The 16,163-nt window shown below is 40.3% G+C and overlaps 1 protein-coding gene across 1 annotated transcript in view; it reads left to right on the top strand.

Moving 5' to 3' along the window:
* The window catches only part of ATIC (5-aminoimidazole-4-carboxamide ribonucleotide formyltransferase/IMP cyclohydrolase), a 59,921-nt gene that overhangs the window by 16,630 nt on the left and 27,128 nt on the right, over positions 1-16,163 (top strand). Inside the window, exons 6-12 of the mRNA XM_056535210.1 lie at positions 5,594-5,745; positions 5,823-5,979; positions 8,663-8,788; positions 9,021-9,128; positions 10,148-10,233; positions 11,481-11,570; positions 14,906-15,034. Coding sequence (XP_056391185.1) covers positions 5,594-5,745; positions 5,823-5,979; positions 8,663-8,788; positions 9,021-9,128; positions 10,148-10,233; positions 11,481-11,570; positions 14,906-15,034 — 848 coding nt within the window. The remainder of the gene's footprint in view (positions 1-5,593; positions 5,746-5,822; positions 5,980-8,662; positions 8,789-9,020; positions 9,129-10,147; positions 10,234-11,480; positions 11,571-14,905; positions 15,035-16,163) is intronic.

Genomic DNA, 16,163 nt, shown 5'->3' with positions numbered 1-16,163 from the left:
GAAATTCAGATTCAAGGATCTGGATTTTCTGTATTCAGTGATATTTTCAAATTATTTTTTTTTGTGACCTTCACAATGTAGTAATGTGTATGCCACATAGAAACAAATTTATATATATATATATATATATATATATATATATATATATATATATATATATATATATATATATATATATATATATATATATATATATATTTTAAAGACTAGTACTGAACTGTTGTGCAAACAACAAATTAAAGGGGTATTCCAGGGGAAAATTTTATTTATATATATTTTTTTTAAATCAACTGGCTCCAGGAAAGTTACAGATTTGTAAATTACTTCTGTCACAGACCAGGATCGCTGAACAGTGTGTTGTCTTCCTGGCACTCTAGTTCGGCACATTGTGGATCGGGTTGACATTCTGCTGGGTGGGGCTGGAGAGGACTTGTCATGGTACAAATTGGCACCAATGACAGAGGTAGGCTGCAAGCTTAAGGCAAGGACCTCCAAGGTAACATTTTCTGAAATATTACGTGTACCACGAGCCACACCAGAGAGGCAGTGGGAGATTGGGGAGGTAAACAAGTGGCTCAGAAGCTGGTGTAGGAAGGAGGGGTTTGGGCTCGACCGTAGAGATGGGCTGTGATTGGGGAGAAGATGGCTAGAAGGGTGGAGGAGTGTTTAAACTAGGGACTGGGGGGGGAGGGAACCAACAATCTAGAGGGGGAAGATAGTGTAGATAGAGAGGGGACTTATTAATTTACCGTGGAGGGAGGGGTTAGAATAGTAAATATGGATAAGCTTCATAGGAAGAAAAAACATACACCATTGAATTGCATGTTGACTAATCCCAGAAGTCTGACCAATAAAACAGGAACTGGCTGGTTGATTTCTGAGGAAAATTAGGACATAGTGGGTATAACAGACTTGGTTGGACGATAGCTGTGACTGAGCGGTCAAAATACAGGGTTATAGTCTATTCATGAAAGATCGGACAAATCGGAAAGGGGGAGGAGTTTGTCTTTAAAGTCCAGTCTGAAGGCCGCACTGTGGAAGGATATACAAGAGGGAAACAATGTGGAGTCATTATGGGTAGAAATATTTGGAGATAAAATTTTTTTATTCTGATAGGGGTTTGCTATAAGCCACCAAACATAATAGAAGAGGCAGAAGATCAATGACTGAGGCAAATAAACAAGGCAGCAAATCAGAAAGAGGTGATGATAATGGGGGACTTTAACTATCCTGATATAAACTGGGAGACTGAGACCTGTGAATCTCATAAAGGAAACAGGTTTCTGACTATAGCTAAAGACAATTCTGTCCCAAATGGTGCAGGGCCCAACCAGAAAGGGCACCCTACTGGACTTAATATTAACCAACAGACCTGACAGAGTAACTAATGTGCAAGTAGAAGGATACCTAGTAAATAGTGATCATAATATAGTACAGTATAACTTGTTCAATAAGGGAATGTCGCGAGGGGCCACAAAAACAATGAACTTTAGGAAGACAAAGTTTGATCAACTCAGAGAAGCCCTTAACAATATAAATTGTGATAATGTCCTCAAACAAGAATACTGACACTAAATGGGAGACTTTTAAAAAGATCTTAAATTCTCACTGTAAGATGTACCGTATTTATTGGCGTATAACGCGCACCCCCATTTTAATAGGGAAATTTAAGTTAAAAAAAACATAAGATAAATGACTAAATGCCATATCATCCCTCTAACTTTGATTTTGCCTGAACTTCAGTTTGGGGCCCCTCCCCTTCCAGTGCCAAATCATTCCTCCCCTTTTATCATCCCCTGTGGCACATTTACACCCATGCCCCCCTTCACATCCCCCCCCCCCCTGTTTTTTATATATATTTTTTTTTCCCCCCATCTTCCTTACCTAGCCACGCTCGGCAGGCTAGGTCCAGTGTCGGATCTTGCGGGCTGTGGTCAGTGAAGCAGGATGAGTGACGTCCTCTGCCGGCTGCACGGCATCAGGGACGTCACTCATCATTCGCTGCAGCCGCCGCTTGTTTAACTTCAGCAGCCCAACCGCAGCCACCTTAGAAAACCAATATGGATAAATAAAAATGTTAGAGGCAATAAATGACAAAAAATAAAGCATTTCATCTACTAAAACAGGATGGCAGTGAAGAAGCATTAAAAAGCTATAGAGAAAAAATGTAAAAAAAAACAAACAGATAAGAGCCACAAAAATACACTAACTCATTGCCAAAGAGTAAAACTAACCCCATAATGTTCTTTAACTATATACATAGCAAAAAGGTTAAAATTGAAAGTGTGACCCAGCTAGTTTTGGCCTTCATGACAGTCCGTTTTTTTTAAATCTAACATGTCTCTAAGTGGTAACTCTGAACTGCTTTTACCTGGCAAAGTGATTCAGAGGTTTGTTTTTTCAAGACATATTTGTTGATACATGAAGCGATTTTTGTGAAAAACTCTAAAATATTGTGAAAAATTGGAAAAATTTTCATTTCTCGGTTTGAAACTCTTGTAAGATAGTCATACCAAATTTAGTTATTAATTCACACCCACATGTTTATTTATGATGGCATCATTTGTTAAACATTCTTTAACTTTATTACTACATTGGAAGTCTTATATTATGAGCATTTTTTTCAAATTGTCTACAAAAGTTCAAAATCACATTCCGCTACAGGGCACAGTTTTCTTCATTACGCCGGCTCCTATATACACTGTCACGTTTCATAATCCCTGCCGGGAGATGGGAGCTCTGATTGGTCAATAGCTTTTGACCAATCAGAGCTCCCAGCAGCGGGGATTATGAATTGACAGTGTATATAGAAGCCGGCGGGCAGTGCATTGTAGACGCATGCTTTTTAACTGAAATGGGGATCGCAGTGGGTCTCTGCAGAATGACCCAGTGCGATTTGCACCTCAGCCCTGGGACTAGAACTCCAATCATGGGCAGAGTGTGTACATGATGGGAGTAGTAGTCCAAAAAGTCCCACAGCTGCGGCAAGTGTAAGTGCCAACCCTCAGCGCTGCCGTACTTCAACTACTCCCATCATGGGACAGACTGTCCCATGATAGGAGTAGTAGTCCAAGGGCAGAGGTGCAGATCATTCTCTGGCGATCCGTATTAACTATACAAGCCGGCGGTACATGTGGCTACACTGCGCCGATCCTATATTCAGTTCTGATAATTCATAATCCCCGCCGGGAGAGGGGAGCTCTGGTGAATAGCTATTGACCAATCAGGGCTCTCCCGGCAGGGGAATTATGACTGTGTATACAGGAGCGGCATGCACCACAGTGTAGCCTCATGTACTGCCGGCTTGTACAGTTAATAAATGCGGATCGCAGCGGGTCTCTGCAGAATGACCTGCTGGGATCTGCACCTCAGCCCCTGGACTACAACTCCCATCATGGGCAGTCTGTCCATGATGGGAGTAGCAGCCCTTACTGTGCCAAAATAGACACTTTGGTACTTGTCGTCCGAGGTGGTGTGTATTTGCACAAGAAAATGCTGTTTGTGCAAAAAAAAGTTAGTAAATGTGATTCTACAGTAGAAAATGCTCTATGGTAAACTTAACCATAGACAAGGAGATGAAGAATTCTATAAAAATTTGCGCAAAAAAAAACACTTGTGTATTTTTTTGCGCAAAAATATGTGCAACAGCTCTATATACAATGATAAATTCCCCTAAAGGTTTATCCAGGGATTTATTCTGATGCCATATTTGGAGTCTGGAAGGAATTTTTACCTCTAGTATGTAATTCATTTCAAAGAGCCGGCCGGAGTGAAACATTTGGTCCGGTCGGCTCATTTTTGCGCTGTATGCGCTTTTTCCCCGGACCTAAAACTGTGGTCAACCACGGTTTTAGGTCCGGTTGTAAAAGTGCAAAAATGAGCCGACCGAACGTTTCACTCCGGCCGGCTCATTGAAATGAATTACATACGGGAGCACATACGAAGGCATACAGGAGCGCGAGGTTTTAACTCCCCCCTGCTGTATGCGCTCCCGTATGGTATAAAACGTGATGTGAACACAGCCTAACAAAGATAAGCAGAGTTTAAAGGGGTTATCCAGGAAAAAATATATATTTTTTATAAAAAATCTTAAGTTAATCTGAAGTTGAGTTGTTCTCTTCTAAGTGCTCTCTGACACCTGTCTCGGGAACTGCTCAGTTTAGAAGCAAATCCCCATAGCAATTTTCTTCTACTCTGTGCAGTTCCCAAGACAAGCAGAGATGTCAGCAGAGAGCACTGTTGCCAAACAGAAAACAACAACTCAACTTCAGCAGCTGATAACTATTGAAAGGATTAAGGTTTTTTAAATAGAAGTAATTTACAAATCTGTTTAACTTTTGTGGTGCCAGTTGATATAAAAAACAATTTTTTTTTCCTGGAATACCCCTTTAAGGCCGTAAAGGAGAGTCCTTTCCATAACACAGTACACAAGTATCACAAAGATCACCAAGAAAAAAAAATTTGGCCCATGCACACCACAGAATTTCAGCGTGCAGGATCCCCTTGATCTCAATGGGATTTTGCTGCTCAATGCTCACTACAGAGGTTCCCTAGCAGATCTTCTGAGGCAGATCCTTATTTTGCAGAAATAATTAAAATTTTCCATCTGGAAAAGCCCATAGTCAATGAGACTTCCGTGTGAAAATAACCCTATTTGCAGAATTTTTGAATACATTTTCTCAGCAAATACAGACCATTAAAGGAGATCTGTAGTGGTAATTTTTCAGAATCCCATGTATCCGAGCTGCAAAAAGTAACAAAACAAACTTTAACTCTTCCGACATTCCCCCCCTGTTTCGCCGTATTTCCTTTTGGATTCTCTAGTGTGAACGTCCCCTTAAAGTGTAATAGATTAAGGGTAGGGTCACGCAGCGTATTTTATGAGCAGACACACAGGGCTTCCCTGCCGCAGCCCTTAGTGTGCCCTCAAAGGAGGCGCTGGGCCTACAATTAAACCTTAGGGCTTCCCCACCGCAGCCCTGTGTGTGCGCCGTAAGGTTTAAAGGTTGGCCCAGTACCTTCTTTAATGGCACACTAAGGGCTGCAGTAGTTAAGCCCTATGTGCCTGCTCATGGCAAAGTACGCTGACTATTTTGCACTGCCTGAATTTCTTCCTGCAGCGTATACGGTACGTATGACCCTACCCTAAACCTGCATTAGTTCTGCAAATTATTTTTTACTTAAGTGCTTTTTCATTACTAGAAGTGGTGACCTATTGCTAAGATTTGCTGTTACTACATGATTATTGGGGCTTCTACCAACAAAACATTTACCCATTCAAGCACCATATGCTCTAGTCTAACCACTCTATGCGGTAAAAGGCAAAGCGACCTAGGATCCTTTGTTGTTGTGCACATTGGGGTCCTTAAGGCCAAACCTCCATTGATCGATAGGTGCATTCATGGAAGAACTATGTGCATTCTGTTAGTGTTTTTGTGAAAGGACACGGTATGTATTTTATACATTCTAGTGCAAGTGTTGCTTATAGTACCCCATCAGTTTGATTGCTGTTGGCAGCTACATCCTTTTGTCTCTGTTTACATAATAATCCTGTGCTTCCCCCTACCTGCCTAAAATACTGCTTTTGGTTTAGGTGGTGTAACGTTACTTCGAGCAGCTGCCAAAAACCATGCCCGTGTCACTGTCCTTTGTGACCCCAGTGATTACAACAGTATTGCGGATGAAATAGAAAAATCTGAACAGAAGGACACGACCCTGGAGAGACGCTGCCAACTGGCCCTAAAGGTAAGGTTATGAGGTCACTAGAAATGTTGTCTTCATGTTATATTCTTTCCTGTTATAACTTCTGCTTCTCTTCTCAGGCTTTTACTCACACTGCACAGTATGACGACGCCATCTCTGATTATTTCCGAAAGCAGTATAGCAAAGGTGTATCCCAGCTTCCACTGCGATATGGGATCAATCCTCACCAAGCACCAGCTCAGATCTTTACACGTGGACCACAACTCCCATTGACTGGTAAGATTCTTAAAATTTTGATACATTTCTCCTGAGCTATACATCAAGAGTGTGGATCAACATACATTTGACATAAGCTCAGACATATACCAAAAAAGTGTTATATATGTACCTGTGTGTATGTATATGTATGTGTGTGTGTGTGTGTATATATATATATTATATATTTACATATATAATATATATTTACATATATAATATATATTTACATATATAATATATAATATATATAATATATATTTACATATATTATATATATTTACATATATAATATATATATATTTACGTATATAATATATATATATTTACGTATATAATATATATATTTACGTATATATGTATATATATGTGTAAATATATATTTTACATATATATATATATATTTACATATATATTTACATATATATATTTACACAATATACATACACACGTGTGTGTGTGTGTGTGTGTATATGTATATATTTATTTTATTTATTTAATTTTTATTTATTTAATTTTTATTTTTTGCAGTGGTCCATTGTATAGGAAAGAGCAACTGTCCGCACTTTCCAATATATAGTTGAAGTATTATGACACTTACTGCGCCAACAGAAGCCACAAGGACATTCTTTTGGCCTCTGTCGGGTAAACGGGTGACACTGGCTACATTTGGCCTATGTCAGTAGCTTCACTGGAACACTTGCTGAACTTGTTCACAATGCATAATGTGAACAAAACCCGGCATATATGTTTCAATGTTATTGTATACTTAATTCAAGATTAAACGTACGTTTGTTTATTATTTCAGCTACCATACAGGATTGACCACACTGTTGGTGTGTTTACATAGAAGAATGTAAATAAACTGAAGTTTGGGATAAAAAGTATTTTTAAGTCATGTTCATAACTAAGAATTTGGATTGCTCAAGAAAATGAAAAGGAAAGAAACTGTCCTCTAGAGCAGTGGTCTTCAACCTGCGGACCTCCAGAGGTTTCAAAACTACAACTCCCAGCATGCCCAGACAGCCGGGCATGCTGGGAGTTGTAGTTTTGAAACATCTGGAGGTCCGCAGTTTGAAGACCACTGCTCTAGAGCATCAAGGTGTCCCCTAGGGGGTTCTTGACACAATTGGAAAATAAATAATAAATGAATGCAAAATATGTGAACAATGAGACAGAGTTAATCTAGGATAGTAGTGAATGGAGATTTCCAATGTGGTAATGGCAAATGTTTTGTTTATTTACAAAATATAATTAAAAATGTTATGGATAAAAGAGAATGGATCACTGCAGGGCCCTTGTTGCTCCCCTATAGTTAATTTAGAGACAAGATCATACTATAGAATTTAAAAGAACATGAAATGCCAAATATATGCAAATTAGCACCTCAAATTATGCAAAAATAAAACAGGTATGAAGTCCTGTATATGTAGTACAAAAACAGCTTCTAAATAGTTGAGTGAAGCAGTTCATTCAGTCTTTCCAGTGAATAAAGGGTGTGCAGCTTGCAGAAATTGAGTGTTTTTGCAGCAAATAAAAGGAAAACAAAGCCTGTGATGCCAGTTTTAAACAGATACAGAAGCAATCTGATTGGATGCTATGGGCAACTGTTCGACTTTCCCTCAGCACAAGTCTTCATGAATCTCCCCTATGTGCTTAAAGGGGTTGTGCGCTGCCCTAATTTTCGGAGCTCCGCTCACAGCGTCCGGAAGTTCATTACTCCAAACGCTGTGTGCGGGCTTCCGTGTTCGTGGCCGCCGGGCGTGACGTCACGCCCGACCCCTCTACCAAAGTCTATGGGAAGGGGGTGTGACAGCGGACGCGCCCCCTTCCCATAGACTTTCGTTGAGGGGCCGGGCGAGACGTCGCAAGGGGCCGGGCGTGACGTCACGCCCGTCGGCTGCAAACACAGAGGCCTGCACACAGCGGTCGAAGTAATGATCTTCTGGACGCTGTGAGCGGAGCTCCGAAAGTCAGGCAGCGCACAACCCCTTTAAACTATATTTCTGTTTCCGGGGGATAAGAGGCCTGTGCAAGGCACCTCACCTGTCGTCTTCGCCGGGAAAGTCAGTCCCACAGAGCTCTCACAATTACCCCGTCACAAAACATTTGTTGGCGTTGCCTTGTTGGAATTCTCCATTCACTACATCCTAAACTAACTCACGGTCTCATTGTTGACACAATTTGTAAATAAATGAATGCAAAAATGTGTGAAAGACCCCCCCCCCCCCCCCCCCTTTTGGGACACCTTGAAGCTCTAAAGGATGGTTTCTTTTCTTAGTACCTCAACTGCATAGACACCCAGGTATTCGTGTCTTATATTAACCTTGAGCTTTGGTTGCTTTGAGCTGCACGTACCTCCCCTTTTTTCTAAAACGAGCTTGTTTCCATGTTGCCTAAATTGTTCCTTGAGATAATATATCCTATGCGGTGTTTTAGGGGGGGGGGGGGGGGGGAACATGCCAGGCTCTTGTCATGGCATGTAGTGTGTCTATTTTTCAGCTCTGCTAAAACAGGGTTCTCTATAAAGCAGTCAGATATATTGACCTAAGACAGGATACTCATATATGCATCTTGCCGTGTGCCAGAGGAGTGCATAATGTGTGGTTTTTGGAAGTGTCTGGAAATGCTCTTTAATGAAAACGCAATTAGTGCCCAATATGATGCCATGTTAATTGTAGTGTCTACTGTCTCCTCTCCGCAGTGCTGAATGGATCTCCAGGATTTATCAATCTGTGTGATGCTCTAAACGGTTGGCAACTAGTGAAAGAACTGAAAAATGCTCTCAGCCTCCCTGCAGCCACCTCCTTTAAACATGTCAGCCCTGCAGGTAATATAACAATGGGTTTTATGCTTATGTAAAACACATACCTTTTTTTACTAGTATAAAATCCCATAATCACTCTATTACCTTTTTTTTAATAGCGCTTTCTTTTACAGATGATGGTGGGGTGTTTTTTTTTTTTTTTTTTACAACTTTCTACAATGTCTAACTTGACACCTATACACATAATTACTTATTAGGTTAGTGCATAACTTGTGATATCACTTTCTACCACCAGGTGCTGCTGTTGGCATTCCATTGACAGAAGATGATGCCCGGGTCTGCATGGTACATGATATCTATGCCACCCTCACTCCCTTGGCAACTGCCTATGCAAGAGCCAGAGGTAAGTGCTGATTTTCATAAGTCTAAACTTCAGATAAAACTACTAGGATAATCATGTTCCCTCAGGCTCTATATATAGTACTGTGTAGTATTTTTTTTTTACCCCAAACCTGCCTAAAACTTAGATGAGAATCACCTCTGCATAAGAGGTGTCTGGCTCCAAATATATTCAGCAACAGAAGAATGACCCAAAACTTGCAGACATCATTAAGAACGGTCTTTAGTATAAAGAGAAATAATGAGTCCTCAAAGTGATATGGCCCCCTATGGAGCTCTGATCTCGACATCATGTCTGTGATTACATGAAGAGACAGATTTTTAGAATGCCTCCATCTAAAGAAGATATATGGTTAGTTCTGAGTTGTGTTGAGCCAACCTCCCTGCGGAGTTCTTGCAAAAACTTTGTCCTCAAAACAGCATAAATTCTTCTAGGTACGCTTGAACAAAGGGTCCAGATATTGAATCACTCTTCTCTTATGTTCATTTATTTTGCATTCTTTGGCTAAGTGCACATCTGCGTCAGAGCTCCATTTTGAGTCCGCTCATGATGATAAAAAAAACAGACCTGGTCCCGATAGATCCCACGATAGATAAGTCTTTTAATGGGGTCAGTCTGGTTTACGTTTAGTGCCTGTATATTTTGCGTGATTCAAATGGGGTAAAGTACTTAAACATCTTTCGGTATTTTTTTTTTTTTCTCTGCTCATGGCACACTTAAATGGACTTTGAACAGAGCTTAGACCTGACACTTTTTGTACTGTATCCTTCGTGTTCAAATTCACCATTTATGATGGCATTTTGTTGATCTGGTCATAAAATGGATTGCATTAGCTTAAAAAATTTTTTTATTTGATGCCTGCGTGTTAATAACCTGAAGTTGTTTTCTTTGTTTAGTTTATTTGCCGCAGTTTGTGTAGGTTTGCACCCCTATGCACTTGGTCAGTATTTTTGGAAGTCATTTGTAAAGGTTTTTTTTTTTTTTTTTTTTTTTACTGTTTTGTCTTTTTCACTATTGCCTAGGTTCTGACAGGATGTCGTCTTTTGGGGACTTCATTGCCATCTCTGATGTGTGTGATGTTCCGACTGCAAAAATAATCTCCAGAGAGGTATAAAGCTTTCAAGCATTGAATCTGTGAAATAGAGTAAAGTAGATCGAAGAGGGTTTAGTCTGTTGGCTAAAGTAGATGTTTGTAGGTGTATGGGATTCATGGGTATGGAAATAGCCTTTCAGAAGTGTGTGCACTCAGCTTTGGGTAGGTTCACACCACGTTTTTGCAATACAGTTTATCAGGTTTTTTATTAAAAAAACGGATTCCTCAAATCCTGACTAAACTGTATCAAAACATGTGTACAAAGTTTTCTGTATACGGTTTGAAAAATGATGCCCGGTTGCATCAGTTAAGAAAAAACGTATAAGTTGTGAACTTTTCACTTGTTTGATTGAAATTCCAAGAAAAAACTGTGCAAAGTCAAAAACAGTATGGTAAAAACTGGATGGAACCATACACACACAGGTCTGTGCGGTTCCCATTGACTCCCATGTTACAAAAAACTTATACGGGTCAATGCGGTTTTTCACCTGGACCACAAACCGTGGTAGGCCACGATTTTCTGTCCAGAAAAAAAGTAAAAAACCGTGTGGTGTGAAAAAGGGAGACAGCCGTATACAATATGGTGCATACGGTTTTGAATGGAAAGTCACGGTTTTCTGTACGGTTGCATACGGTTTAAAAAAAGTATCCAAAAACTGTATAGAAAATCGTGGTGTGAACCCACCCTTTCACTAGAATTTAAAGTTCAATAACTTTTTTGTGCATGGTTATGGATGCCTGATCACATCTGAGACTGTCAGCCTGGGGGAAACGCGCTTCTATTTAGCCATTGAAATCAGTTGAGACAGCCACCTTTGCACATGGCTATCCCCATTGAAGTCTGTGGGAGTTGTGTGAAGTGGCTAGCTAAGCAAACAGCCGCTTTTAACCCCTTAACGACAATGAACGTAAATGTATGTCATGGTGCCGTGGTACTTAACACACCATGACGTACATTTACGATCAACCATGACCACGAGCACAGAGCCGGTGTTTGCATCATGCGTGGCAGGTACCGGCTGCTATCAGCAGCCGGGGACAGCCGAAGGCTGTCCGGGCATGCTGGGAGTTGTAGTTTTGCAACATCTGGAGGCACCCTGGTTGGGAAACACTGTATTGCTTTCCCTTTGGAAATGTCATAAATGTTCTTGATGAGTATGATTCTGACTAGATGAATATCTTGTAGATGAATCATCCTGTAATGTCTTTCCATCTGAATTCTAATCAGATAATTTATTCTCTTAATCTTTGTTCTCTAATAGGTTTCTGATGGCATTATTGCTCCAGGGTATGATGAAGAGGCTCTGAAAATCCTCTCCAAAAAAAAGAATGGCAGTTATTGTGTTTTGCAGGTGATTTATTATCTTTCATGTTTTACTGATTGCATTGTTGAATTGAATAATGAAAACCAGAAACAAAGTTTTGCAGAGGAAATTCCGAGAATCCTGTAAATATAAAAATGTTTAAATTCTTAACATAAGTGTCCTACATTGGGATGCGATGCACATTCTCGGTCTGGCTTTTATTTATTAGCAAAAGCCTGTACGTTAGTGTTAGCTGGCTATCCATGGCTTGATTCCATGAATAGGATAGGTAGTACCTTGGTTGGACGCACATGTTGTGGTGAAGATTGCGTTCATGTGCTGCTGGTAACATCAGTCAGAGGGCACATGTTTCTCACCAGAGGCTATAGACTTCCTGGATGTTACAGGTATTGGCGATTTATATATAATGAAAGAAATATATTATAAAATATATTCAATGAATCCATAATTTTTTCTTGTTTTTATATTGAACACATGACAACTATAAAGGAACACACATGGAATGAAATAGTAAACAAAAAATGTTAAACCATTAGTGTGTTCTATTTTAGACTTTTCGAAGTAGCCTCCATTTTTCTTTGGTGACAACTTTGCACACTCTTGGCATTATCCCGATCAGCTTCATGATGTAGTCACCTGGAATGGTTTTCCAACAGTCTTCTCCCCTTACCGACCACAACATTTATTGACATCTGTGGCCGGCTCCTGTTATGTGAAGTGCGCTAAGGAGCTGAGCATGCTTCATACCCAGCAGGTCCCAGTTGCTAACACCAGACATCACCGATTATCCCTTTTAGATGCTGCAATCAAAGTTGATCGGGGCATCTAAAACGGGAGAAAACAGTTGCCGGTTAGCTCAGTGGGCTTTTTTTGAGATGCCACGATTTCACCGCAGTGGTCCCGAACAGCTGAGAGGACAGCAGGAGGCTCCTCGCTGTCCAATCGGCATTCTATTGCTCCAAACCTGCCGTGCAGGCTGGAGCAGCAGAGCACCGATAACTCTGATCTATGCTATGGCATAGCATTGATCAGTGTATGCAATCAAAGAATTGCATGTAATAATCCCCAATGGGGGCTAAAAAAGTGTAAAAAAATCATGTGATTTTAATAAGTAATAAGTTTGAATCGCCCCCTTTTCCCATTTAAAAAAAAAAATGTAAATAGAAATGTGGCATAGCCGCGTGCGTAAATGTCCGAACTATAAAAATGTTACTTAACTTGCTGGGGACCAAGGGCGTCTTGAGTACTAAGGGCGTACCTGTACGCCTTTGGTGTTTCCGTGGCAGTGATCGGAACAGGGTGATTGCTGATATTTAGCAGCAGCCATCCCAGGACATCGCCTAGGGAGGTCCTGAGACCCTCCCTTGCCGGCAATCGCCGTGATTCGCCAGTCAATTCTGATCAGCGAATCACTGCTTTTCCCGGCTGATTGGGTTTCTGGTGACCCAATAACCCGGAAAAAGGGGTGATCAATGCAGTCAGAGACAGCACTGACCATCCTGACCAAAAAGAGAAGGAATTTCCTCTGTAGCATACAGCTGCTGAAAAGTACTGGAAGGGTAAAGATTTTTTAATAGAAGTAATTCACAAATCTGTTTTAAGTTTCTGGCACCAGTTCATTTAAAATGTTTTCCACCGAAGTACCCCTTTAAGGTCAAAATGGGCTTGATCCCCAAGGGGTTAAACCTCACGATAGCGTGCACTTAAAAAAAATTTAATTTTTTTTTAAATTTTTGGTCACTTTGACTCCTTTTTACAAAAAATGTTAGGGTATACGAAGTCCCATCAAAACTAAAATGGTATTGATAAAAACTTCAGATCACGGTGCAAATAATGAGCCCTCACATAATCCCTGTATATGGAAAAATAAGTTATAGGGGTCAGAAGATGACTATTTTACACATACTAATTTTGGTGCATGTAGTTTATATTTTTTTTTTTTTTTTTTTAGTTTGTAAAATTAACCTATACAAATTAGGTATCCTTGTAACTGTATGGACCTACAGAATAAAGATATGGTGTAATTTTTACAAAAAAGTGCACTGCATAGAATTGGAAGCCCCTGAAAGTTACAAAATTGCACTTTTTTTTTTTTTTTTTTTTTTTCAATTTTGCCCCACTTTTTTTTTTTTTTCTGGTTTTGCCATAAATTTTGTTGTGAAATGATTGAGGTCATTACAAATTTTTAGAAGGTGAGGTGGATTATAAGAGTGAAAAAAAACCTGTGGTTAAATTCAAAGAGGTGCTGAGCATTTGTTGACTGCTTTTCCTTTTACTCTGAAGTCCAACTCAACCCAAACATTTGTTGGGTTCATATCAGGTGATTGTGGAGGTCATGTCATCTGACGCAGAACTGTCACACTTCTTGACCAGACAGCCCTTACATACCCTGGGGGAATGTTTGGGGTCATTGTACTGTGAAAAAGCAAACAATGGTCCAATTGGGCACAAATCAGATGTGTTTGTATGTTGCTAGAGAATGCTGGGTTAGCCTTACTGGCTATGTTGCTTTGAATTTAGAATATATGACTAATGTGGTGCCAGCAAAGCACAATCAGTTTCCTCCATATTTTACGGTAGGAACCCCACATGTTCTAACACTCCACTTATCTTTTCTGTGGCACATAGCGGTTGAAACCAAAAATCTGAGGTGCTGTTACTTAACAGTTAGTAAAACTAATGACTAGGTAACACAAATGACTGGTAACACAAATGAACTTCTTAGAAACAAAGGTAACTTAGAGGGTGGGGGGATTTTATTATGGCTCTGGCTGGCGTAAACTGTGAAAACATTGGATAATTTCTGCACTGTTTGCACCACGCTTGCAGAAGAAATGTAATTTTGAGTGAAGGCTGTCATGGCGTTTGATGACTGCGCTTGAGCATACCTTCAGAGTTACAATTTTCCGGATTCTCCCTGTCCTAAAGCAGTGGTGCACTGTTTTTCTTAAGTGATTTTTATTTTATTTTTTTGTTTGTTTTTTGCCATAATGTGGATTTGAACAGTAGTTGAAAAGGGCTAAACCCTGAATGGAAATGTGTATCAATACTACCTCCTGTACAACATAACCAAGAGTTACTTCTGAAATTTCTTTTCATAGCGCGTTTCAGACCTTCGATCAGACATGCCTGTCAACTAAAAACCATTTCAGGTGACTAGCTTATGAGGCTGACAGAATACTAAGGGAGTGTGCAAAGCTATAATCAAAGCAAAAGGAGGGCTACTTTAAACACTCAAAAATGTAAACTTAGTCTGCTTGTTTGAGAGTGAGAACATTAACCCTATAGTCTGCTTCACCTCTAAATTTACTTCCATATACAGTACCAGTAAAAAGGTTCATTTTAATTCTATCTCCCTTTAGGTGGATCCGACTTATGAACCGGATAGTGCAGAGATTCGAAGCATTTTTGGCTTGCAGCTAGAACAGAGAAGAAACGATGCTGTTGTAGACTCGTCTCTTTTCAGCAATGTTGTTACAGCAAAGAAAGAGGTACAGTATTCTAGTCCATTTCTCTTGTTAACCACTTAAGGGTGAAGGCCGTTTCTGTCCCGCTCCCCTTCTATAACGTGGGATCAGGAGCTAAGCCAGTGTCATAGCGGGTGGCTGATGTCTGCCGGACCCATGGCTAATGCTGGACATCACCGATCGCAGTGATGCCCGGCATTAACCCCATAGACCCCTTAATTGCTCTGAAGCTCCAGTCAGCCATGGCAGGCTGGAGCAGTAGAGCACCGATAACACCGACCAGTGCTATGGCATAGCATTGAACAGTGTATCATCTAAAGATTGCATGTAATGGGCCCCTATGGGGCCTATAAAATAGTGTAAAAATTGGGGGGGAAAAGTTGTTAAATGCGATTTTAATTTTTTTTATTTCCCCCCCCCCCCCCCCCCCCCCATAAAACAAAATGTAAACAAGAATAAACACGTGGCATCACCGCATACGTAAACGTCTGAACTATAAAACCATACATTAAAATATGTTAAACCGCACGGTCAGTGGCGTATACTAGAGATGAGCGAACTTACAGTAAATTCGATTTGTGATTAACTTCTCGGCTCGGCAGTTGATGACTTATCCTACATAAATTAGTTCAGCTTTCAGGTGCTCCCGTGGGCTGGAAAAGGTGGCTACAGTCCTAGGAGACTCTTTCCTAGGACTGTATCCACCTTTTCCAGCCCACCGGAGCACCTGAAAGCTGAACTCATTTATGCAGGATAAGTAATCAACTGCCGAGCCGAGAAGTTCGTGACGAATCGAATTTACTGTAAGTTCGCTCATCTCTAGCGTATACGTAAAAAATTGCATATTTTTGGTCATTTTGTATACCCTAATTTTTTTATTTTTTAATTGGCGATAAAGTCCCAACAAAACAAAAAAAACTTCAGATCATGGCGCAAAAAAATGAGCCCTCACACATTCCCCGTATATAAAAAAAGAAGTTATAGGGGTCAGAAGAGGATTTTTTTAAATTATTTTTTTAAACCTGTTGAGGACAAAGTGTATACCTGTACGCCCTGTGCTGCTCCCTTTCTATAATGTGGGGTCAATCGCTGTGTCTAAAGTTCCAAAAAAGCATTCCCGGCAGCTCAGTCAGGCTGATCGGGACCACCGTGG

This window comes from Hyla sarda, chromosome 8, assembly GCF_029499605.1.
Source record: "Hyla sarda isolate aHylSar1 chromosome 8, aHylSar1.hap1, whole genome shotgun sequence".
NCBI classification, from domain to species: Eukaryota; Metazoa; Chordata; class Amphibia; order Anura; family Hylidae; genus Hyla; species Hyla sarda.
Note: the sequence above shows the minus strand (reverse complement) of the source record. Positions and strands in the feature narration are given on the sequence as shown.